Source organism: Microtus pennsylvanicus, chromosome 15 (genome assembly GCF_037038515.1).
Source record: "Microtus pennsylvanicus isolate mMicPen1 chromosome 15, mMicPen1.hap1, whole genome shotgun sequence".
Classification (NCBI taxonomy): domain Eukaryota; kingdom Metazoa; phylum Chordata; class Mammalia; order Rodentia; family Cricetidae; genus Microtus; species Microtus pennsylvanicus.
In genome coordinates, this window is record NC_134593.1 from 13,013,294 (window position 1) to 13,040,215 (window position 26,922).

The 26,922-nt window shown below is 45.9% G+C and overlaps 1 gene segment (V, D, J or C); it reads left to right on the plus strand.

Annotated features, from left to right (window-relative positions):
* The window catches only part of LOC142836109 (T-cell receptor alpha chain constant-like), a 417,115-nt gene that overhangs the window by 363,984 nt on the left and 26,209 nt on the right, over positions 1-26,922 (plus strand). The window contains 1 exon segment of the C gene segment in view: positions 1,613-1,662. Within this exon segment, the coding sequence occupies positions 1,613-1,662 (50 nt within the window).

The following is a 26,922-nucleotide window of genomic DNA, read 5'->3' on the forward strand; positions in this document are numbered from 1 at the left end:
CCGCTGCCCCCCTGCCCCTCTGCCCCTCTGCCCCTCTGCCCCCCTGCCCCCCTGCCCCTCTGCCCTTCTGCCCCTCTGCCCCCCTGCCCCTCTGCCCTCTGCCCTCTGCCCCCCTGACCTCTGCCCCTCTGCCCCCCTGCCCCTCTGCCCCCCTGCCCCCCTGCCCCCCTGCCCCCCTGCCCCGCTGCCCCTCTGCCCCTCTGCCCCGCTGCCCTCACAGAAGCTGATACTTTAGAGTTCAGGGAAGCTTTCCTGTCTGCAAAGACACCATGGGGAGAACTCTGAGGCAGGCAGTGGAGACCAGCTAGGAAGTCCAGCATAGGGTTTCTGTTATGGAGTGTCTCATGCCCCCCTGACCTCTGCCCCTCTGCCCCCCTGCCCCTCTGCCCCCCTGCCCCCCTGCCCCCCTGCCCCGCTGCCCCTCTGCCCCTCTGCCCCGCTGCCCTCACAGAAGCTGATACTTTAGAGTTCAGGGAAGCTTTCCTGTCTGCAAAGACACCATGGGGAGAACTCTGAGGCAGGCAGTGGAGACCAGCTAGGAAGTCCAGCATAGGGTTTCTGTTATGGAGTGTCTCACAGTGTAAATACCGGCGGTGGCGGGAAACTCACTTTTGGGACTGGAACAAGACTTCGGGTCAGCCTTGGTAGGTACCAGGAACTTACCTGAATACTCCTTTAAGAAAAGGAGTGTTATATAGATGTCCTGGCTGTGTATAGTCCTCCCTGCCTTCTAATGGGAGGAGACCTCATGGAGGACACCAGCCTTCAATTATTATTCATGCTATCTTGATTTCTGTCGCTGCATCTTCCCCTTCCAACCGTGAGAGCAACCTCTGCTCCAGGCTTCTTCAGAATTCCTCATACTGCATGTTTTCCTGGGAACAGCAGGGCTGGAAATTAATTTATCGCCGGGACCTTGTCACTTAGCAACGGGGTGAAAGAGCTCTCAAACAGAGAGCAGCAAGTCACTCTGACAACTTCCCAAGGGTGATGAGTATAATGCGGGAAATAGGCTACTGTGATCTTTTAATGGGCACTCTACAGAGACCCTGGGGGAGCTTGCTTCCTTGTGCACATGCCTTCTGGGAGGGCCACCTTACTGGGCTCTTGGTGGAGTCAAAGCAAAACCTTGACCCTCTGAGAACAGAAGCAAATGACGGATCTTTTCCTCCAATGCACTGCTGTCTCATTATTTATGAGTTGTGAAATCACTGATGATAATTAGCACAAAATGATGAAGAAGAGGTTCAGCATTCTTACCTATGAGGAAGATAAATATAGAAGTTTTGGAACAAGCCACAAGCCACAGAAGGTAGTCTGTGTACCTGGGCATGATTTCTTGGGCTCTGTTGGCTTGGTAGTGTTCAGGGACCTGTTTGAAGGCTGATTAGCTGTCTCTGAGTACCAATTTGAGTTCCAGTTAGGTGTGCTGAATGCCCTGACAAATACGGGCACTCGCAGTGTGGACGTGTGACAGATAGCTCTGGTATTCCTGCAGAAAAGCCCTGCATAGTATGGCATGCCAGCTCCTCTGTCCCCGCCCCTACCTCAGAGATAACTACAGGAGTGTCCCAGGGCGTTTTTGTTAGAGTGTGTATCACTGTGGCTATAGCAACAATGCCCCGCGATTCGGAGCTGGAACCAGACTCACAGTAAAACCAAGTAAGGAGAGGACTGAGCCCATCCTAAGGCCAGCACGTGTGGGTGGCTTTACTGTTCCGTATAGTTTCAGCGGGTACACAGCACCACCTCCAAGAGCCGTGTTTCTAACTTCCTAATGCTCTTGTTCTTGTGGAACTCTGTTAGCTAATGGGTTCTGGCCATCCCAAAGATTTGGTCAAAAAGTAATTCATGGCACTGTTTTCTGTTTTCATGAGCTCAGGCTATCCAGGAATGCTGAGGGTGATTTATGTAAGTTCATAGAAGATAAAATTAAAACCTAACAATTCAAAAACCAGGTTTTCCTCAATACAAAGACACACACACACCTTCTGAGGGCCGTGTGACTGCATCTGGCTTCCTTCGTGTAAAGGTTGTTGTATTTGCCTCACTTGAGAAGTACGTTTCTGTCTGTTGGTTAGTTGGTTGGCTTTTTCTACTGTTATTCTTTGTTAAAAAAAAAAACAAAAAACAAATCCTTTGCCTTTGGAGAAGGCATGGTGCTACCTGCCCAAAAACTGTCATTCTCTGACCCCTAAGTTGACCACCTCTACCTGACCTTTTTATTGTCTTTGTAAGTCTTCAGCAAGAGCGGCCATCAGAATTCACTGTTGTTGCAGAAAGCTCGTGGTTTATGATCCAGCTCAGCTGTAGCTTCACAGCTGGCTGTTACTCATTTTTAGAGGATGCTCTAAGCTTGCCAAGAACCTGGGAACTAAGGCCGCAAGGAGTGAGGCTTCCACTAGAGGGAAAGATGAGGTCTCTTCCCATCCTTCCTGCCTGCTGGTTATTGTAAGGCCCCAAATGACTGTGAACTCTGGAGGAGGCATAGGAAAGCTAACCTTCGGGAAAGGCACTAAACTCTCGGTTGAGTCAAGTAAGTGTTAAAGACTCCAAAGACCGCACCAGTGTGTAACTGAAGTGCACTTTAGAGGGGATGGGGTTCTCCCGTCTTACATCACCCACAAACTCACCAGAACACCCCTGGCGGTTCTCAGTCCAGACTGGTACTTCCCTGTGCTGGATGGAAGCAAACTCTGAGCTTCCTAACTTTAGAAGGCCCCCGTTCCCAGGATGGTACTTCCTCAGGAGTAAGGGCCCATTTGATCATGGGGCACAGTGGTAGTTTCAGCGATGGTGTTGTGGAAGAGGTTCCTCAGTGAGCCGTGATCTATCACTCTGGGTGATCGGCTTTTAGATACTAGCTTCTGTAAGGGCCATGGCAGGAGATTTGATGAGGGAGTCATTTCAGGAGAATGTGCTGTAGGTCTCAAACACTAGCTCCATGTTGGCAAAGGCACCTCCTTGCTGGTCACACCCGCTAAGTTCCTGTGGCTAACTAATTATCCTTTCTGGAAAGAAATCTACTGGGGCCTGTTGAAACACAGCTAAATTTAATTGCTTCGTTTAGCATGCAGTTGTTAACTATGTCGGATGTGTGAGCAAGATATGAATACATGTCTCCCTGGAGGCTGGACTTGGTTATCGGGTCTACGGGCAGTTTGATGAATTATACTAATACTGCAATCAGTGTTTCTCTCCAAGGTCCACAAAGCACATTATGGCTTTGGGGAAAAGGCAGAGATAAGAAGCAAAGCTCTGTGATAGAGATGGAAACAAGCGAATGGAAAGGGTCTGCTGAGAAGCAGTGTGTAGCCAAGGAAGCGTGTCCTCAACAGATAAGCGGTGAGGGCCCAATCGGGCTTATGCCATGTCATCTGAGCAGAACTGAGAAGTAACGCAAGTGGGCTGAGCACGGGTGGGGGCACAGACGGCAGCGCAGTTCCTGGATTTCTCATTCTGAGCAAGTGGCCAAACCATGGAACTCTCTCTAGACAGAGGACGACCCTAGCTTTGTCACATCAATGGATTGTTTGTCTTTGGACAGCACTCCTCTTCAGCCTAGGACAATTTTACCGCTGTACGTCATTGGCTAAGTCGGTCCTATGAGAGAGACTGAGGGCCCCAGTGGTGTAGACATCTTCCCATCTCCACAGGGTTATGTGTGATGAAGCAGTAGACTGTGAGTTGTAAGTTGTCGGGGAGAGCATTATAGAGATGGGCAAATGGAAGCAATATGGAAGATTTACAGGCGACCCACCCTTCCAGGGTTGGTAGGGTTTCCATTAATTGCTTGGGTTGCTTTTTTGTTTTGTTTTGTCTTTTTCTGTTAGAATTACAGAAATAAGTATCTTCCATGCAGACACACATTTTACAGAAGTGGCTGCCACTTCATTGTGTTTTTGTAATATTTCATCAATTCCCTTCAGTGCGTGAAACAATACAGGGATAAGACTCTGTGTTGATAGCAGCGCTTGTACACTCTGGTGGGTGAGTGGCCAAAGCACCCAGCTTAAAGTGGTCTGCACTTTCCCAAGCATGACCACTGCCCATTTCCTCTTCTGAAACAGCCCCCAGAGGACACACCCTTTTCTTCCTGTAGCAACCATGATGGCTTCATCCTTGGAAAGTAGATTTCACTATTGCTAATAATCAAAAAGCTTTCAGAAAAAGACATCAATCAAGAAGGGACTCCAGCTAATTGCCAATACTGTTTGGAATCTAAAATGAAATTTATCTGTGAAATAATGTCAATGGTTTGTTTTATGGATCATAAACTGACTCTCAGGGAGAATCCTAAGGAGAATATTTTTTGCAGAGTTCAAGCAACTGCTAAGGGTTTGAGTGCTAGGACATTTGCTAAGTCAGCCTCTTCTCTTGTTTGATGAGCACACAGGGTAGTAGCATGAAATTGAGGGAGGTTTTGTGAACTCAAACCCAACAGAAAGAACAAGGACTTTCTACATAGACTGAGATACAATGCCAACTAAACTCCTTTTGTGAAAACATGGCATTGAGTCCTCTCAGTGAAGGTGTACCTATCATGTTCTAGTGCTGGATATTAATTTTTCACAATGGCAGCCTTACCTTGGTTTATGTAGAGACACAGAACACTGTGGCTAACATAGGAAACTACAAATACATCTTTGGAGCGGGTACCAGACTGAAGGTTCTAGCAAGTAAGTAGTACAGACAAAACAGACTTGATTTCAAAATTGTTGATGCTCACATGTAAGGGACAGGGTAAGCAGAATAAATACTCATTACAAATGACGACAGAGGCTAAAATTAATGCTATCTGAGAGGCTCTGGGTCCCTCAACTCTGAACAGAAAGGGTTAAAAGAGCTCTGAGGAACCTCTGTGGAGAACTTCTCATTATTCAGAAGAATGCTAATGAAGCCGGGCTTGGTAGTGGAGATCTGTAATCCTAGCCCTTGGGAGGTGGGTTCAGGAGGGTCACAGGTTCATGGTCAGCAGGGACTGTACTACTAAGACTTTGTTGTAAAATGCAACAAACAGAAAGGTATGTCTGAGGCCTCAAGAGACTTCTCAAATAGCAATCCTGTCTTCTTCATTCTCTTCTTCTATAATGATATTCTCAGTCCACACTTTTCCACTTGCCTTTCCTGCCCCTCTTTGTGTCTCTCTCCCTGTCTAACCTGCTGCTCTGTCTGGGCACTCACAGTTTTATCTCAGGGTTTTTATCATATTCACTGCCTAGCCCATCATTCCCTCTGAAACCTGGGCGCTTCCTGAACTTTAACGTGATTTCCAGATATTCCCCTTACTAACCTCTCTGCCCCAGGCAAACTGTTTCCACTGAACAGTTGCATGCACCCACACCTCTGCCCTGTGTCCACACAGCAAACTTCCTGGCTAATACCCACTCAGACTTGTACAGGTTTGTAAGCACTTGAGTTTCCTATCACGTAGCCTGAAAATTCAGCACAGATGTAACCAGACCTAATTTCACAAGGAGATGTGAAAAATTGTAAACTTCTCTTAAAATAATAAGATCAGAGTAAGGGGATCCAGTGGACAAGTGGGAGGAAGAGAAAAGTCAGCCTCTGCGTGAGTGTGAGGAAAAAAGAGGGTTCGTGGGCTGATGGGCCTTGATAAATTCAAGTCAGAAATTTATAAGTTGCTGCATTATCTATGTTTCTGTGTCTCTTATACAGAGAGAAAGAGAGAGAGAGAGAGAGAGAGAGAGAGAGAGAGAGAGAGAGAGAGAGAGATCCATTTCTGATTAATAGCTGCTAAGCACAGAATCCTCCGATTGACACACAATGAGGAAGGCGGAGGAGGCCACGTTGACACTTGGCATGAATAGTGTACCCTGGAGCTTTTGAATCTGACTCTCTTTCAGACTGTTAAAATTGGAAGAGTACCTCCTTTCTCCACAGCAGAGGACTTAGAAAGAATGGAAGAAATTACTTAGTCATACAGGAATGATTTCAGACTAGTTCCTGAGCTCCACTAGCTCTGGGAAGGGATGAAGAGGATGAAGAGGTCTCCCCTAGAGCAAGGATCATAAGAGGTGGAAAGTCCTAAAGTCCTTTTTCTGGTGACCGTCTAAGCAGAGGGCAGAGAATATCTGTGATCAGGGGCAAACTCCAAGGCAGAGAAGTGTGTGACTGTCTCTCCTGGGTGCTGAGGAAGCAAGCCAGCCTCCTAGAAGTGCCAAGAGCTGGCTGTAGACCATGGTCTGAAGTACCTGGCCCTACCCTTGGAAGGTGGATCAACACTCTGACCTCTCTTGCTAGGGAGTCAGTGACAGCTTCCTTCAGCCCCTCTCACTGTGGTGACAGTCTTAGGTACCATGAGCATAAACTGTCCATATTTTGTCCAGAACCCTGGGGAATTATTATCTAGAATACTGAAGATGTGCTGGGACTTTGACAGTCTGTGTTCTGGGCTTGTGCATGGGAATGCCTTCTTTAGAATGTTTAGAAAGAACACCCTTCACTTGTCCAGTGTGGAAACAGACCTGAAATCCAAGCTGGTGCGAGGTCTCTGTGCCAGCTTATTACTGTGACGATTACTTAATATTCTCTATGTTCACAGCGTCACTCCTTCCAGCAGGTCTTTAGGGGAAACTTAGCTCAGCATCTAGGAGGTTTTTGCTGAGCTGAGGATCACTGTGTGAATAATAATGCAGGCGACAAGCTCACATTTGGAGGGGGAACAAGGTTAATGGTCAAACCCCGTGAGTATCTCCACTGTATTAATAACCAGCGCCTTCATTTCAAAGAGAAGCCATAGCACCAAGCCCAGCTTTCTGCTTTCCCTACTCAACTTTATTCTTCTGTTAATCCAGAGATTGTGTGGTATGAATGTAGCTTATGTGTGTGTGAAGGTGGACACGTGTGTAGTTGTGTGGCATAGGAACAAGTGCACTGGAGAATTTAGATTCCTTGTCCTTTTTGACAAGGGAACCTAAAGACTATTCAACACAGGGAGGTGAGCACTGGAGTCGGAGAATCCTGAAGCAGCATGGTCAAGACTGCACTGCTCCCTGCTGTGCTGGTCAGAGAGCATCTGGTCCCAGAGGTGGAAGGAAGGTGTTTAATCTCCGCTGAGCCCTTCCACCCTGCCTGTCCCCTGAACTAGCCACAATAATAAACTGTCTTCCCGACAGCCTCCTTGGCCAGGGTCCCAACTGAAGCAGCATGTCCTCCAGTTTTGGAGATTGAAAGGATTTTCTGGTCCATATTAGCTGCTCCATTTCTGTAAAGCTCTCTATAACTGTGTAATGTTGGTAGCGACCGTAAGCTGATTTGGGGTTTGGGAACAAGTCTGGCAATAAATCCAAGTAAGTCTTCATGTTCACTGTCTGTACCATTTGAAAAATCCCAGAATCTCCTTCTTTTCCACTCTGAATGTTAAAATATCCACTTATAGTTGGTATTTCTCTCCTGCCCACTGAAGCTGGGTTCTTGCTGATTGCTTAATCAAAATAACTAGATCAAGGAATCAAGAAGGCTGTGGTAGGAAGGCAGGTGGAGTGTGCGGCTCTTTTTACAGGGAAACTGGGCTGTCCCATCTCAGAAGGGCTGCCAGGGAGCGCTGAATGTTGGAGAAAGTTAAACTGTCTGTACATCTTGTTCCACCCTCCACATGGGCTATTGGTCAATACTGTTTCTCACCAGCCAAGTGCTTCTGGGAATTCTCATGACTTGGGGTCATCTCCAAGTCAGGGACCATGCAGGGAACACTTCCCCATCAAAGGTTCCCCATAGACCTTACGGCCTGTATTTTTTGTGGCTTGGAGCCTTATTGTGATCTTGCTAGACATACCATAAAAGAAGCAGATTTTGCTGTAACTCTGGCTTTTCCTGAGAAGCTATTCTCTCTAGGGATGTTCAGGAGCACCGTGGGACCCACTTCCCCTTTTGCTGTGTCTAACCAGGTTGTCATTCTCTTTATACCTCACTTTCTCCCATTGTACAGTGGGGGCAGGGTGGTAACCAGCTTTCCAAGATGTCATGACATTAACAGCTAACAGCTTCGAGATGTTTTTACAATGTTGAGCCTACAGTGAGTGCCCTGGTTAGTATCTTCTCACTGCGGCTAGCTTAGACTGCTGGAGAAAGGAAGGAAAGATAAGGACGAGCCACTCTGACAGTTTTTGTAAAGCATAGCATTGGGGTGGAAATAGCAACAACAGGAATCTCGTCTTTGGGCTAGGGACAACTTTACAAGTGCAGCCAGGTGGGTCTGGACGGTCCCCTGCGGGCCACAGCTATCGCTTCAGCTCGGTTTTATTAGTCTTCCTTGCCTTTCTACTTCTAACTAAAAACTCTTGGTTTCAGGTTTTATTTTCCTTTTATGAAGTAGAAGTCATGTAAAGTAACTGGCAAGATCTTCACTGCCTGTTTGGTTTCAGCTTGTGGCCAAGGCAGAAAAGATTTGCAGTGAGTTGGCTCTGAAATTTCTAGCTATGGTAGAGGGACTGTAAGTTTGACTGACTCACAGAAAAGAAAGGGTTGTTTTGCTTTTTATCATAGTAGTATTCTAAAGTAAAAACCACAGCTGTAACCTCCAAGATTCTTCAAGCATTGTCTGTCCTACAAGGAGAAATAGTGTGAAAATTGGCCAGCTTTCCATTGAAAAACTAAGGGGCTTTTTGTTGTTGGCTTTTTTTGTTAAAGGAAACATAATACCGCATGTTTTTAACAAAGTGATTTTGACTAAGTAGGGGTCCAAATGTGTCCAGCGTGACCCTGGTGATGGAGAACATCTAGCGGAGGGAGAAGGTGCTTTAAACAGGGCAGAAACACCGTGCCAACATCTGGACAAGCAGCCTCGTCTTTGGGACTAGATCAGGACTAACCATTATTCCTCATAAGTCCTTTACCACTTGAGAAAATGCCCTTCATCTGCAATGGGCTCTCTCAGCCAGGAAGACTAATGAGGTTCTAAATGAGACTCCAGAGCTCACCTGCTAAGACTCTCCGGGGAGAGGTCACTCTTACCTTTGCAGTGTAATGTAAGGCAGGTATTCTAGGAATAAGTGGGGAAGGTCAAGGGCAGTGCCAAAGCAGAGAACAGGTCCAAACATCTAGCCAGTTTTAACGCTAAGTTTATAAAACAGAAGCCTTTTAGAGCCCAATCTGGGTGCATTTATCAGTGCGTGTCTGTACGCCACCAATGTCCGGTTAATTTGATTAATGCCAGTAGCTGATCCAAATAGTTAGGCTCCCCTCTAAGCCAACTTCTCTGGGTTCACATTGCTTGAATTGACTGTCACATTACCTAAGTAATTGCCGAATCTGTTTCACTTTGTGCCACGTAGACTTGGCCTAATCAAAACAAACGCTGCTGCGCTTTCCTGCCCGGCCTCCCCTCACAGAAAGGCTTCCTTCCAAACAGCATCTCTTCACACCAAGACAAGCCGTGCAGCAGGCCATGTGACTGGCTGCTGCTGCTAGTTTGCATTTATATGACTCTTTTCCACGGAAGAGATTAAGGCACTTTATACGACTTATTAGCTAAACAGATTGACAGCCTAATTAAGAGGAGAGAGACGGATTCTGAGAGTCTTTTGTGGCTGCAGTTCCAAGCCACTCATGTAGAACACTTGGTGGATGGTTTGGTAACACAGGAAGAAGATGGGAGGTGGTCGATGCGTGTGTGGTGGGTTTCCCAGCCGCATTGAACTTGCCCAAGAAGAATCTAAATAGGTGAGGGCCGCTGACAGCCAGGAGCCGCCCTCCTAGAAATATGTGTACTCACAAAGCAAAGAACGGCGAGGCGGGCATCAGCTCTTAGTGTGCCTACTATCTAGCTCTTAGCACTTAGTGTGTCTAATGTCTTATTCCCGCCATCTCCCAGTCCAACCCTGGTGCCTTCATCTCTAACCCTATGTTTTCATTCTCCTTTGACTTTGTCTACCATGCCCAGCCACAACCCAAGCACATACCACTGCCTCGCTCTTTGGCAAGCCTGCTGTATTTCTAAGCAGTTCCTTGACCCCCTGAATGGTTCTCAAATGACCGGGGGACCTGGGAGAGTCCTCTTTGGTGACCTTCAGCAGAGCCCCTATGGTTGTGCAGGCAGTGTCATGGTTCCTAGGTGCCTATTAGAAGACTGGGCAGGGTCGGGAGGAGGAAAGCCTCAGGAATAAGGAATAGCACCTCTTTTGTAATCCATATGCCCAAGTCTTCTCAGGCCTAAGCAGTTTTAGCTGCCACCTTGGACTCTGTGTGGCTCTGAAGAGGTTTTTGTAGTAGACTCAGCCACTGTGGGCAGACTGGCTTTGGGGGTGCACTGCAATATGGACCAGGAACAAAAGTGATTGTTAAACCATGTAAGTGTATCTTCTCTTGTCCCATGAGTTTACAGCAATTCCCTGGTAGGATATGATTTCTGGGTCTGCAGACACAGCCAGTTTAATTCTTAAAAGGGTCAAGTTTAAGTACTCAAAATGTCAAGTTCACTTTTAAAAATCACTTAGCCTAATTCCTTTTAATGCTGCCAACAGCCAAGGGGACTAGCCGGTGTGGGTACTTAGTCTATCCTCATCACTGCTGTGAGGACAGTCATGTCTTCTGTCCCATCCTTAGACTCCCAATTTTATGGCCTTTTTCCAAGCCTGTCTTTTCTGGTTGATGAAGTGGTTGTGTCTACCAAATGTATTGTGAAAGATACACAAGACAGACATTGTCTCCTTTATTTCTCACTAAGAAAGTTTTTGTCTTAGTAGCTTTGACAACACATTTCAGCCAATGTATTCCCTGTTATTCAGGTTAATAGTACCCTGACTTGAACACGCGTGTCTTCCCCGCATTCTTCAGAATGCATTAACCCACGGTAGCGCTGTGACCCACTGCACCCGCAGCCCTTCTTATCTTCACTCTTTCTCTAATAAAATCAAAGGGACCACGTGTCATCAAACGTGTTTCAGAGGCAGAAAAGTTGATGAGCAGAAGAGTTAAATAATTTAAGTCCAGCCAAAAACCTCAGAACTGGGCATAGAGCTTGAGATGTGCCTTCCGCTTTCACGGGCGAATCCTCTCCCGCTGTTAGCTTGTTGATTAGAAACACAATAAGCACAAGCCATGGACATTTTCAGGAGATGAAACGGCATTTGGAGCTTTACTGTACCCAAACCTCTGCTCCTCATAGTCATTTGCTACCACAAACAGAAAGAGCAGTGGGGCCAGGGGTTTTTGTAGACCTTGGTATCACTGTGTCTTCCACTACCAGCAAACTCATCTTTGGAGTGGGGACCAGACTACAAGTTTCACCAAGTAAGTTCTGAAGCCATGGAGCAGTTTGAAGGTGTTTTCTATAAATCCCCAGCCTTACGTGGTGTGTTCAGGGCACCCTGCCTAGCACTGGGTTCTGGGGGCACCCTCTATATTTCTGACTGCTGTGTCCACAGAAGCGCAAGATGTCATTTCTGCCAGACACAACCTTCTGTAAACAAATCCATTTCATCTGTATGAGAACACAATTCTTCTGAAATGAGACACTAGAGGCCTTAGGATGCCAAGAAAATGATGTATTTCTCATTTACAGTTTTATTTAGAGTATCAGGGAAGATAAAGTGAGTTCAACTTCTCTAATTTAAAAACAGTTGTGAATTCCACTTCCTTGTATGCAGAGAGACCAAGACTGACTTTGGATGGTTAGTCATTTGATTCTCTCATCTGTGTCTGGAATCTATAATGGGCAAGGGAATCAGATGTAATTAAACGAACACATAATCTTCAATAGTCAATATTCCAACATTGTTTTATGTGCTTCGCTCTGGAGTTTTTATCTGGGCTTTATCTCTAATAGGCTCCCCAGAAGGACAGTGAGTGTTTTTGTTAAGGTTTTTGTGTCTGTGTGGATAACAACTATCGGTTGATCTGGGGCTCTGGGACCAAGCTAATTATAAAGGCAGGTAAGTCTCAGGTATATGACAGTAAGAAAGGAGGCACTAGCTGAATAATACATGACGTGTAGCATGCAAATTCTATTTTTAAGAACAATCTAGCCTGCTGGAGACAATGCACTCAGCCCGATGGGGTCTTCGCTCCCAGGGAGAGGCAATGTCAGCCACAAACTCCCTTGTTTGGTCTGCTTGCTTCCAGAATGAATAATGCTTGACTAGCCTTCTAAAATAGCAGAGTGGTTAGGGGGTGCCTAATTCCCTCTGGTAGGTTTAGAATTCTTTCCCAAAGACAAGCCAATCCATCCCGGTAGGGAAATAAATTCAAAGAAGAGAGGAAGGTCAAAGACCAGTAGGCAAACCACAGTGTGGCTGCAGCTTTCCTGACATGCTCACCTTGGGCCACCGTCCTCTGTGGAGAGTAAATGCCTACAAAGCTCCTGGCCACTTGTTGATTTCTCGGGGTTTGGGGCTGTAGCTCAGACCTCACAAAGACATCAACTAAAAGTCAGTGTTAGAAGAATCTGGAGGTTAAAGGGTTTCTGGTTCTTTACTTCTGCCACAGAGGTGCTAAGAGAGTCTTGACATGAAAGGACACACGCTTTTCTAACCCCATCTTCCACGGCCTTTCCTGGGAGTTATTGTAAGGCTCTGTAGGGCTGTGTGAATTATGGGGGCAGTGGCAACAAGCTCATCTTTGGGACCGGCACTCTGCTTTCTGTCAAGCCAAGTACAAGTACGTGAGTAATGGCATTTGTGCGCTAGACCTGGCCATGGAAAATAGGAAGTTTTGCTAAGGAGGGCCAAGGCTGGCTTTGTTGCCTGCTGTGTCCTCCTTTGTCTGTCACAAAATGATGGACACCCCCACACACACACTCTACTGAAAGACAACCTCATCCAGGGAGGAGGAAACTGTGCTAATTTTCAGATAAACCTTAGGGAGGTTGTGAAGTCTATTGTGGGGAAGTCCTCTCCTCATGCTGCAGAGCCTTTGTTTCTGGGTCTGGCTTTCTAGCCACTGATAGTCGTGATCAGCTTATGCAGAGTGACCTCTCTGTGGATTGTTTATATATAATTTTGTATCTGCTTCCTTAAGCTATACCTTTTTTCTTCCCGTAGAGACTCCAGAGTCCTCTTTGATGAGATGACTGGGAGGGGAGGAGTAGGTTAACTCCATCTTTGAACTGTGACCTGGCTAATGCTGTCTGCATTTCTTCCCTTCCCTCTGCCTGGGAGGAGTCTTTTCTCTTTACTCCGGACACCTGTTTCTTCCTGTCTAAAAAGGGGACAATAAAATCTATTCTGAACCTTCCTCAAACATGATGAATCAACATCACAGTTACCTGGGGCTGGGATAAAGTCACTGCTGTCCTTCCAGACTTTAAATGCTGTCAGGGAATCCCTACTTTTAACCTTACAGAAAGCCAGCTGTCCCTGCCTGGACTGCTCGCCTTCTCCCTTCAATAAAATGACGTCATGCATATTAAAGCCCAGCCCAAGTACAGTTGGAGATAATTGAGCTCTTGGGACCATTGTCCTTGCTTATACAAGCTTTTTTATGGTAGAAGATGGTCACTTCTTCCAGTCATTTCAGGCCTGACTCTTCCTAAGGTTGAGAGAGATCATGGATTTTTACTCCCAACCCTTTCTGACTGAAACCATATGGCAGCCCATAGTGGAATTTCTTCAGGAAATATCTAGATAATTACTTAAGCATCATTGTACACTGAGAAGGCTCCAAAATAAGTTGATCAGTAAGGAGGGACAGGACCATGGAGCCAAGGTCAAGCTTAGAGGTGAGTTAAGAAGGTTCTGTGGCTGCTGAGCGTCCCTCTGGATTATAGGAATACACCATTTTTGTTTCCACGGTCAGCTTGTCTGGGCACTTGCTTCCTTAGACCACATCTTAATTTCCCTTCCAAAACAGACCCGCATATCTGAAGCTGAGCCCACACAGGACACAAAACTGTTAACAAATTGTTAGATTCATCTTGGGTAGGTTTCAGCTCAGAAATGTTGGAGCGGAGGAGTCTTAAAAGCTTGTAAATCTGGCCTTTTTAAAGGAGAAATGGCTGGGCTTTATGTAGTATAACCGCTCTTTTTATTCCTACGGTAAAATTTCCAGAAAACAAAGAAGAAAAGCAAAAAAGCATAGCAGAGTCTAACTGCCTCCTCTCTGTGATGCCGTGTGTTTGGCTGGGTCTTGCCAAGGGTTTCAGCAAAGGCAGGAAATGCTGTGGGAATAACAATAACAGACTCTTCTTTGGAGGTGGGACGCAGCTGACGGTGAAGCCCAGTAAGTGTCCATGTTCTGCTTGTATTTGACCAAACAGGTAAATCCTGTGACTGTAGCAGAGATGTAATTTATTAAGGAAACAAACGTCCTTCTTAAAGTGAATGTTCATTTTAACACAGGAAACATTCATAATGTTGAGAATACAGCAATAATAATAAATAGACAGGAAACGAGGCCAGCCCAAATCACCTTTAATACACTAGCCTGGCTCTCTTTTCCCAGGCAGAGACTGAAACCATGAGAAATTTACAGCCTCGGTATCTCCGAAACTACAGTCTGCAATGATTTGTGTGTTTATTATGATTTTGCCCACAGAACTTGTCTTGTATTAAAAATGAGTGTCTATCTCATTTTCAATGCTAATGATATTTATAATGTGCCTTCTCCTCCCTCATGTCTAACACATATTTATTCTTCAAAAGTCTAACAGGAAATCCATGTACTGTCCTGCTTTGGTAAATGCTCACATCTGCTCTCATCATCCACATCAAATTCCACTAAAAACGCAGCCTCGCTGTTCAAATCCAGTGGGGCCGAAAAAGCCATTCAGAGAGCAGCAGATTGTTCAGGGTGGTTTTGTGAATATCTGAAGGGGAATTTATCATGGAAAAAGTGACAGGCATGACAGATTCTTGTTCAATAATCAATGCCTCCTTGTAGGATAAAAACTTATAAATGTATCTCATTGGAGGGGTGATGGAGAAAGGAATTCAGGAGCCTGGCACTCCGAGGGGTGTTTCTAGGGTGTCAGTTTTCTCCACATTGCTATTTGAGGAGCTAAGAGCCACACAAATGTCAGACAATAAATACTAAGAGGCAAGTGTTATAACCTGGCCAGGTTATTAAAGCCCACAACAGGTATGCCTGTGACTCTAGAATAAGCAACCAGGGAGATTTAAACTAGGGGTAGTTTGTCTTCTAGTGCTTTGCTGGGGGACTGCTGAGAGGCAGAGAAGGGGCTTCCTGGCTCACTGATCTTGTTCCGAGCTGACAGTTTAACTATCTCATGTCGATCTCTTTCAATGACTGTGATGAGGTGCATCTGTGGGGTCGAGGTGGACGAGGAGGAGAGAAACAATGGAACTTGTTCTTTGAGTGCCAAGCATGTCTTTTCAGAGTTAATGAGCATCTCTTAGTGGTAAGAGAATATCCATGCGCTACATACATACATTTCCCCAAAACCAAGAATCCCTCTGAGTCAAAATGAGTGGTCTCCGTGCCCCCAGCTAGGGAAGGTTATAATGGGCACAACAGGTATTTGCTTGACTCAAGGAGAGTGTCCTCAGGGGTTGGTGATGGGGCTGTTCCCAAGCTTACATCTCAGTGCTGAGTGCGAGGTGAGAAGTGAGCCGGACCCAAGCTGCCCCTTCCTTTCCACATCCTTGTTGAGGCTCTGGAGAGAGGGCTGCCTGCCAGATTCCTTTTGCCAGCAATAACAGAACTGTGTTTGAGATCCTAAAGGAGTTTGTTGAGCTGCTGATTTATAATTCACTCTCAGTGTCAAATGTGGTCAATAAGCAGCAAAAAATTCAGGCAAAATAATGAGGAGACAGAGAGTGATGGCCAAATAGGTAATGGGGACTGCTTGTTACAGCCAAAGAGGCAATGTGGGATCTGTTAAGTCCCATGAAGGTAAAATATCCATTGAGGGATATGTAGCTTTCCCAAAAACTGTCACTAGAAGTTTTGGGTATGGTCCCTATCACAGTGTGACTCAAACGCTTACAAAATCGTCTTTGGAAAAGGGACCCGGCTTCATGTTCTCCCTAGTAAGTGCTGTTCTATTCTCTAACATTCCGACATTGTCTCCCACTGAGCTGAAGGTGTGTTGAGTGTTGTGTGGGAAAGTTTCTTACATTCTGAGAGAAGAGGGCAGCCCTCAGGTCCAGGGCACTCCTCGGCTCAGCCAAATACCACATCCTCTGCCTCTACTGCAGAAGAAAATGCTCCCACTCTTCCAGCTAACACAGAGATTTTTCATTGTTTACAAGGAGTGAAAGGAAAATCAAGAAACTTTGTCCAGAATCCGTTTTCAAGTCTCCCCACCCCACTCCACCCTACCACCATTGTCCCCAGCTGACTGTACAATCAATGTGATTTTTGGCTCTGTTTTGTTTTGCTTTGTTTTATGACTCCCACAATCTCTCACCCATCCTTTATGAAAGGTCTACTTTCTGTGTTTGGCCTTTGCTGGTGTCCTGGCCCTCTGTCCCCATGCTTCATCATGTCCCTTGTTCCAGGGATGGGCAGGACACAACTTCTCTAAGAGACAACAGAGAGGAAGAGCGGGAGCCCCTTCACTCCACAGCCCTCTCTCAGTCGTTTCCTCATTTCCATATCTGTGGTCTATTCAGACCCAGCAACATGTTCATCACAAGGCTGGGACCAGGGATTTCCTTTAGGATAGTTTTCTCAGGCTAACAATGGCTTGGACATTCTCAGGGAGCTCAGAAACGCCTTCCTGGATCACAGATCCATCTATGGAAACTCTATGGTCAGGGTAGACAGGCAAAGCCAGACATGTTTTTATTACACTGTCATGTGTAAGGGTTAGAGATAAGGACTCAAAGGGAAAATAACAGCTATGGTTAAATGGGGAGACTTCTGGATGATTCTACTGGGAAAAAATGATTAACAAGAAGAAGGGCCCAAGAAAAACACTGGGCCAGGCACTGGGGGGTGTGGGGTGCATAGAAAGATGGTCACCGTGGGAATCCAGGAAGTGGAGAGCTTGTCTTAGGAAAGGAAGACTTTCTATGGTTGAAAGTGCCTAGCCAGCTCTAACCTTCATCAGCAATGGCTTCTGACCTTCAGTGCTCATGGGAACCCTCTGCCCCCATCAAAGGTCTGTTAGGGTTGGAGATGTAGCTCAGGAGTGCATATAGCATACATGAGGTCCTCTGTTCAAGCACAGGAGAGAGGTCGTGTCTGTTAGAGCTAAGTCACTAGGGTTAAGCAGGAAGACACCGCAGTCAAACTACTGTAAACCAAACTCCAGCCAGAGAGCTATGGGCAAGCCCAGGCCAGACCTACCCTGTACTGTGCCTCACCGCCTTGCTTCCCTGACCACACATCCCAAGGGAGCTCCTTCCCCTGGCCCCAGGAGTCCAAAGCCTTCGAGAGAACCTGGAGAAGTACAGAAAGGGTTGTCTCGGGCTAAGGGGTGACTTTTAAATCCATTGTGGATGTCTATTTAATTTTTAACTAGTAACAAATTTTAGTTTTTCTGTGTAATACATAAAATGCTCTTATTGTAAGCAACTCCAAGTAAGGATAAAGACAACATTGCCCCTGACCCTTCCCTTCAATGTCACTTTCTTCCCTGCTCCGTGTGTGGAGTTTGATTCCCTCAGCATCTGTGGAGTTTTCACAAAGAAAGGAAAATCTGTGTCTGCCAGGCACTGGGAGGAACCAGCTCACTCTTGGGAAAGGCACCAAACTCTCACTCCCACCAAGTAAGTCCCTCTTGCTAATTATCTCCTGAAAGAAGCCCACCCTCCCTCATGCAGAGGCTGTCAAAACACAGGTGGTGTTTTCCTTGCTTGGTTTGTGTTGTGTGGTTTGGGGTAGCAGTCGGAAAACAAGGTTATCAATGCGCATGTTCCCTGAGGCATTGTGCTTGGGCTTTTAATATCCATGTAGTCTCTCCCTGAGAAAATACATGAACCACCAGGAGGGGGAAGGTGCAGGGAAAGTAAGGAGGTGGGGAAGCAAGAACTTGGTGAAAACAGACAAAAGGCCTGTGGGAGTAACAAGACTCAGCCCCAAGAGACAGGCCACAGCCACTCTGAATTTCCCAGGAGGAGTTCTCTCTAAGAGTCGTTCTTTCAAGGAAAATTCTGGCAAATAGGACAGAGCCAGGAAGTGGCTGGTTATCAGTATTCCTCCCACACTCTAACCTAATTACAGGGAGATTGTTTTGGCCATGGGCAGTCATTTCAGGTTTTGTTTTCCTGCCTGCCTCCCCCACCTCCACCTGTCTTCTTAGAGGCTCCAGTCAAGGTTATTGCAAAAGCACAGAGCACTGTGTAACACCAATGCAGGCAAATTAACCTTTGGGGACGGGACCATGCTCACGGTGAAGCCGAGTAAGTTGCCTTCTTCTTAGCCTGGGCCTTTAGGGGAAATCAATCAAATCATTAGCTTGAAAAATACTTTAATCTTATGCATCTGCTTGGGCTCTTTATTAATATTCTTTCCTCAGGCCAAAAAAGAGCTGTTTCTCTCCCCTGCTTTAAAATGAGATGGGAGCTGGGAGGGGCAGGGAATAAAGACATAAACAATGTTGAAGCCACTGAGGACATTAGGAGGGAGCTCTAGGGAACCCAGTACCCCAGCACTTTTGACTAGACTTTCTAGCAGGCTCCCTGGGCCTGTGGGATGCACTTTGGTTCTGTCTAATGGTCAAGAGCAGAAAAGTCCTCAGGCTTCTTCTCTGTAATCAGTTCCAAAACCTAGCAACCCTTGCTGTCTGAAAGTACTTTCTCACATCTAATTCTGATCTCTGCTACAATTTAAATAACTGGAAAGAACCAGGAGGACTTTGTACATCTGGATTAAGAAAAATAAATATCTTTCTTGGATCATGAGGCTCAGCACTGAGTCCCATCCTAAGACTTCTGTGGAATGCCCTTTGCCCTCCTAGACATTTTAAGCTGCAGCAATGATGGGCTGGGCACTACAGCATCAGCTCTAGAGACAAAATATCCGAACTCAAATTTGTGTTCTACTCCTTAACCAGCTGAGTAATCTGGGGTGAGTTTCAGCTTTTCCATCCATAATATGAAGATAAAAATACATCTCCCCTGATGAATTATTGTGACATTCAAATGAAATAATACAGTTCACATATTTAGCATAGTGCCCAGAACACAGGGAGCCATCATTAAACCTCAGCCGTTAATAATAATAACATAGGTCATCTCTGATGCACGGCAGAGCTTTCGCTTCACCCTTTGGGCTCTCCTGTCAAGGCTCTGTCACGCAGCAGGAGCAGAGATGGAATAGAAGGGAGGGTGGAGTGTGTCAGCCTGTTCTATGAAATTCTTCACCTGGGATTTGACACTGAAAATAGAAAGAACCCTGACTCATTTCAATAAAAAAAAAATTGCAGTGTCAGAGGGACAGGGACAAGGGCAAGTTTTCTGCAGAGCTGCACAGCCAGGCTCTTGGGGCCACCCACCAACTTGACCCCAGAACAGCACAACTCCCTCCAAGATACCTGAAGCCTCTTTCCCAAAAGGGGCTTCCATATCACCAAAAAACAGGGGAGACTTTAGAGGAAAGCTAACCTGTCTCAAATTGCCCTGCTCTTCTGGGCAGTGATGCTCACTAGAAATCTGGTTCCTGAAACTCCTTTGCCTCTGACAAAGCTCTCAAGCCTGGAGAGAGAAGCTCAGCAAAGTCCACGAATGTGAATGAGGACCATGTATTTCAGGGGGAAGCTGTGAGGGCCAGGTGGGCACTGCCCATCTCTAAGTCTGGGAAAGGACGTATTAGACCAGACTGAGGGGCCTCGCTCTCCAGCCTGGCCAGGACACAGAGCATAAGATGCAGCTGATACTGCAGAAGGGAGCACATTAGTGGTAAAACCTTCTTAATAGGTTTTTGAACAGTGGAAATGAGCTGTCAGGAGTCATAGCCAGAGCGCTTTCTCCAGAGAATTTTTGAAAGGAGATAGACACCTCCTGTCAGGGGTGAGTGAAGTGCAGTTCTGCCTCCAGGCGTTTGGAGGAATGAGAGAATCTTTTTAAGCTTTCTGTAGCCTCCAGAGCCTCTCTCTGTGAAAATACAGGACTGATTAATGCAGAGTTCTAGCCTTCCCGATGCGTACATGGCTTACTGGGCTAAGTCTTAGAACCATTGCTTGCTGCTTCCCAAACTCCCTTTGTTCTCAGGACTCAACAGACAAAAGGGACTGCTTTTGTCTTCTAAAGCCAGAGCTGCCGGTTCCAGGTCCTGAGTCTCTTGTGGTGTGGAGAGGCTCTGGGGGCACAGGGAGGAAGCACTAGTGAGTTTTTGCTGAGCACAGAAGCACTGTGCAAATAACTATGGCAGGCAACTGACCTTCGGTCTCGGCACCAGATTATCTGTGTATCCCCGTAAGTACACAATAGTGACAAGACGCGATGAGTACAGTGCTGGCGTGGGGGTCAGCTGAGGGACCTGAGGCCAGAGGTCCACTGTGATCTCAGGAGGGGCTGAAGGAGAAGCCCGTGAGGACAGAGGAGGAGAGTTTGCTCATTGGAGGTGTGGGAATTCAAGCTGTGGCTCACACTGGAGGATTTGCAGTATAGGTTCCCTTCTCTGGCTGCTTTGTGAGGGAGAAACCTGAGCTGGGGTTTTGATGCTGAGAGAAGGACAGTGTCTCCTCTGCCTCTGGGACAGGAACGAGGCTGCTTGTGACGCCAAGTAAGTGGCAAATAATTTGAATTATGCACTGAGTAAATTTATCTCCAAAAGGACAATCTATTCCCCAGGGGCAAGGGGACTCCTTGAATCAAAAGTGCATGGGCAGATGAACAAAGGCCCAGTATCTTCTCACCTTCTTCATCCGAGGAGGAGGCAAGGGTGGAAGGGGAGGAATAGCACGAGGACTTCATAAGAACCTAGTTCTGGGGTTTCTCCACGCTGCCGCACTTCCAGTGAACAAACTGTCCCATGGCAGAGTCTTGCTTGGCAGTAAATTCCAGCATAGTTATCCCCACTTGGTAGATTTAAAAACTGAGGCAAAGAGTTCAGTGATTGGCATTGCTCCAACAAGGACGGAACAGGCATTGAGACAGGCTTGCCACTGGACTCCAGAACCAAACCCAGGCTCTTTCAAAGAGTTGAGACGGGTGGTGGTCACACCCCAGTGGCACTGAAGAAGGGGTTTGGGGTCAGATAAGCTCTTAGAAGTGAGGGCTTCCATCATTGCAGAATCTTGAAGTCAGGCAGACTTTATGAACCCCTCGGTGCCTCTCTCTGGCTGTACTGCACAGAGAATATGCCTCAAAGTCTTGAAAGCAGAGAATGAAAAGTCTTGAAAGGAGAGAAATTAAAAGAGAAGAGGAAAATGTCTCTTGCATCATACAGCCCCCTCATTTTGGGGCAAGACAGTTTCCCCAGGAGCCGTTTGTCTTCATTTAGCAGCTGTCTTCTCTGGGGAAGCCATTTTGTAGAAGTGTTTGTCACAGTGTGACAACTACCAGTTTGGGGAAACTGCAGTTTGGAAGGGGAACCCAGGTTATGGTTACCCCAGGTAAGCCCAGTTGCATGGAGCCTTGGCGTCCCTTCTTCTTAACCTTTGTGTAACACTCCTTTCCAAGTAAGCCTTTGAGAAACATGTTGGGAAGGAAGCCATTTCCCCCAAACAATATCCAGAGCCATTAAGCAATAATGAGACAGCATTTTTGGCATTAAATAGAAACATTTTTGGATAAATAAGACTATCAGACTCCTGCGTGTGAGCGCTCTGATTCTCCCTCAGAAGAAGTTACTGTAAGAAGCGCTGCCATGATTCCTGCTGCAGCGTGGGAGCAATAGACTATGGATTTGGGGGTGGAGGATTAGAAATGTGTTCAGGCAGATTGGACATGTTTTTGACAGGGTATGTAACACAGTGTGAATTATAACCAGGGAGGAAAGCTTATCTTTGGACTGGGAACCAAGTTATCTATCCAGCCCAGTAAGTATAAAATTATATCCTTGGATTAAGCGATGTCTATGGATTAAGGGCTGATTTTGACTCAATTATACACTATGTAAAGAATGCCTACTGAGGGGGAATGGGGGGTCAAAGAGGAGGCCAGAGTCTCCCTGCTTAGGATCTGGCAGCTCAGTGCAAAATGAGCCATGGAGGAATCACTCTGGGAGTCGCTCCCGGAATATATGCATCGGGACTAAGGATACCTGACTGACTGCATGGGCTTTGGCTAGGATCACAGCCCTTGGATTTGTGCAGTGATCAGTGACAGGGTTTCTGATTCCTTAATGAGCTCTCTGCAGCGCTGTTCACTTGGAGGTTACGTCCCTGTTTAGAATGAATCTTTTGTAAATAATTATCGCTGACCAAAGTAAGAGATGAGTCTCTGTCAAAGTCTGAAAAGTTACACTGGAAAAAAAAATGTATCCTTGAGTCCTGAAGGACACGTCCCATGTCTGGAACATTAGCCAGAAGTCCATATGACGTAGACTCGCTGAGCAGACTCTGTGACCATCCTTTCAGACTCTCACCATTTCTAAGAAAACTGAGCCCACTGATCATCACGAGACAGCCGTTCTCTGGCTGAACTGAGACCAGACCTTAAGTCTGGGGCCGGAATTCTGAGAAATCCACAGGACTCGTCTAACAGATGGCCTCCTGTGCCAACCCTGTGTCAAGTCCATGCTAATGCCAGAGATCCAGGAGGATCCAGAACTAATGTGATAATGGCCTCACAGAACCTTCTGCTAGACACGGGTCCCATTGTTTTCTCCTATCGATCCAATACACACCGCGACCTCTTCTGGGAATGGTCCTTGTCTGCTCGTCTTACTACCTTAGGAAAGTAACGTCTGTTGAAGTTCTCAAGACCATTAGCAGATAAAAATCAGCACAGATATTGGTGTAATGATCTATCCTGTCCCTTTAAGAGACATGCCCCGTATAAAGATGCCTAAAATTGAAATTAAAAATGTCAATTTTCTTATAATTTGATCTTAACAAAATTATTTCATTATGAAAGTGGAGCCAAGTTAACTTGCTGCCAGCTCCATGTCCACTGCAATTAGGTTCTACAAACTCGGGCTGAGGATGAGAATTAGGGCAGTTTTCCTGAAGCATATCTTCTTGGTGCCCTCAGTGGAGATGTTCTCTGTTCTGACATTGTGAGTTTTCTTTAAATATAAAAATCTGCATGCTGCTTTGACATCTAAAATCAAAGAGCATTTACTGTATAGAGTTTAGAAACACATATTTGATACTCAGAACTCTGTGGTGAAAAAAGGAAATGAAAGATTCCCTAAAGGGATCTAATTCCTATGGAATTTCTAATTCCATAATTAGAAAGACAAAGGAGGACTCATTTAGAGTTTGTACATAAGTAATTTTTATACACACACACACACACACACACACACACCATGAGGTTTTTGTGTTTCGGTAAATCACAGTGCAACTTCTGGTAGCTGGCAACTCACCTTTGGATCTGGAACCCAGCTGACAGTTATACCTGGTAGGCCACTACAGTTAATTCTTATTTACACCAACTAATTAGAAAACAAATGTGAATAAGTTATTTTGAGAGTCTGGGGTTGAGAATGAGAAAGAGCCACCAGCAACGTATACTGGGAAGGGTAAAATAAAAGAGAGTTGGTCACCAAAGACCACGGAGAGAAAGAGAAGCTTGACCAGGATTCCACAGAAGGGACAGAACCAGGCCTGCAGCCCCGCAGGGGAGCTCCCCGCTCTCACTGTGGTCCCACTAGAACCAAACCAAATGCTGCAAGACAGCTTTACCCCGAACTATCTAAGTCTTAATAACTTAGACTAACAACCCAGCTAGGCAACTACATTTCTAGCTTAGAAATTCCAGCTTATACCACACAAGTCCTTAAACACATTGGTGCCTGCTTAAGATATCTCAATGCAGCCCCGTTTTCCATAGTTCTCGGGTGCCCTACCGGGAGAGCATCCCTGCAGCACCCTGCTAAGCACTTTTACAAGTCAGAGCAAGCAAGCCCCTGGCCCTCAAAGCTACAGAAGTCGCAATTATTGGCTTAGGTTGAGTCACCTCTACTTTATTTCTCATAACTGTGCTCATTTGTTGAGATCTGTTTAAATTCAGGCGGTGTGGGTGTGCACCTCTTGGCACTGGGGGTTTCCTGAAATTGTCAGTAAATATTTCCCATAAATAATGTTCCTTCTGGACTAGCAAATGACCGCCACCACCACAGCCTCTTTTCTCTTTCTCTCTTTCTTTCCTGAAGGGAATTTGCAAATAGAAAGCAAAAATAAAGCTGAAATGTAGAGTTTTTCCGTGCAGGTTGAAAAGGACTGTCAGTGTCGAGGTCAAGGTGCAGTTGGTTGTATAAACTAGATATTCTGGTGACAGAGTCGCGTGGTCTTGCTGGAAGGCCCCTCCAGCTTACACGACTCAGGATGTCCTGAAGAGAAGCTCAGGGGCACCTGCCGAGTACCATCCAGACCCAGGGGTAAGGGCGAGGCTTCAGCCAGCCCTGGACCTCAGGTAGAAGAAGGATTTTCCTCACAGTCAAGTCCACCTGAGGGGAGTTTTCTCTTATAACTAGGAGGGGGAGGAGTAAAGAGCATTTACTCACGGCATTCTTGTTTCGAGTACTGTGAGCACAGAGTACAGAGACATAGGAAAGGACCCAAGCAGAAAGCTAGAGAAAAGAAATCGATAAACACTGGGGAAAATCAGTTGTCCTTATCTCGCCTGTCTCTGATGACGAATGTGTCTTCCCGGCTCATTCCTCACTGCCTGCGACTCTCGCTGGACTGTGGAGAACTGGCACTTCCTGTAGCTAGCACACAGCTTGGTTAGTTGTGTTTCCATACGGAGCCTCCCTTTGAGGAAAAGGGCTTTTTGTAATAGCACTAAACATTGTGTGTCTAATTACGATACATTTTACTTTGGATCTGGCACCAAACTCAGTGTTAAACCAAGTAAGTTATACTTACCCACCCGTTATTCTAAATTCCTCCTCTCCATCTATATTTGCCTTGAATTCTTTCCATTTTGGGTCCTCACCCAATGTTTTATTTTAGTGCTCCTTATCTCTATATCTCTTGAACAGATATAAACAAATCCCATGATCCCATAAACATTCTGAAAGAGACAAGGATGCTCTTAACATCCTTCATAAGGGAAACTCCCAATGTAAGGAAAACTACTGCTTTTACTAATTAACACATAAAAAACAGAATATAATTTAAAGTACCTCTGAGTACCTATGATTTCATAAAGCAGATATGGCATATTTTATGTGTTCATAAAAGATCCCATAACTAACATTTGTTGAGCCTTTTCTGTATACAAAACCCCTGGTAAATACCTGTTGCAGCTTATCTCATTTCACCCCCTTGATGACACTCTGGGGCAGATGTTATCCCACTTTCAGGGGTAAACTTAAAATAGTTATCAAATGATAGAGAGGAAATGCAGGGCCAAGCTAGAGCAGCGGGCAGGCCTGCACGTCCCCACACCTAACTCTCATAACCAGGGTCTTGCTGAAGTTTGGACCTGGTGAAGTAGCCTGTGTTGGGACAGGAATCACAATGACTGTAAGATCAGTAAGTGAGATGCAAAAATCCAGAATGCTTTGCAACAAAATGGTGGATACATGCATGAGCAATTTCACTTGGGAAGTAAGGTTAATGACCAATGAATAAATTCAAAATGCATTCTTCCTTTGGGTTAGAACCTTAACTCTTCTGCCACTCTCTCCTCCCTCATCACTTTTTCCTTGGCAGATGAACTTCCTTTTTAGGGAAGCCCTTACAGTGATGTATTTGTTGAGGATGAAGTCCTCAAAAGGCCAGGTAGAAACAGAAAGGCTGTCTCCGGGGCACACTGAGACTCTTAGAAGATGGCTTTTCCAATATTTGAAGAACTGTTATGGAGATGAGGGAAGGCTTAATCCCAAAGACAAAATCAAAAACAGTAGATGAAAATGTATCCCAGCATTCCCTAAAAGCTTCTGAAACAGGTGGAGCCTCTGTGCGCAGGCTACTCTGTGGAGTCTGGAGATATCCCTGTGAGATCATCACCCTGGGTCCTCAGAGCCAATGCACAGGACATTGGGGAAGGGATTTCTGTGACAGTTTAGATGCTGGACTCAATCCGCTCTGACAATCTGTCAACTCTAAATGCTGAGATCCCCATGACTCTTGCATGGAAGCAAAAAGGGTGAGCTAAACCTGTTCCTTCTATTTTTAATATTTCCATAGCCAAGAAATGGGCCATCAAGTTGAAGCCTACAGAGATTTTTGCACTTAAAAGATAATGAAGTATGATTTCTCAGTGCAGTAAATGGGGAAAGAAGAGGTACCAGAGATGAAAAAGAAAGAGAGAAAAGGAATGCCTCAAAGGAAGACCAGAGGTTGAATGAGGGCAGAGGGGGTGATTTTGCGAGGACAGATCTGATCTGCCAAAGTTTTCACAAGTTCAGCTTTGGAATAGGATCCAAGCATAATATCAGTCCTAGTAACTGAGCAGACTTTAGACTGGGGAATAGGACCAGAAGATGAAGGTCCTTCCAATTTAAACACTCTCAAAAGGCTGTGTAATTGCTTCCTGACAGGCGAGGATTCTGAAGGCAGAAAGATCATTGTTACCACAGATCATTTGTCCCATAGGATGCAGCCCTGAGACTGACTATCTGCCTTAGGCTGCGGGCTGCACAGGAAAAAAGAAGTTTGGGGCTGCTTAGAAGGGATGGAAGCCAGGGAGAGAGAATGGGGAACACCAGGAACAGGTTTGTGTAAAGGGGGCTAGCACTGTGTAGACCGAGGTTCAAACTTGGGGAAGCTGTATTTTGGAATCGGGACTCGGCTGACTGTCATGCCTGGTGAGTAGGCTCCTCTCTACTCCAGGGACACATTACTGTGGAGAAGCTTTAAATGGGGACAAGTGAATCCCATTATTCTCAAAAAAAACAACACAAAACAAAAAACAAGGAAATAGGAGGAAGGAGTGTTTCTTCTTATCACCACCTCCCAGGCAGCCTGGTATGATAAGCAGAGAGAAGGGCCAAGAC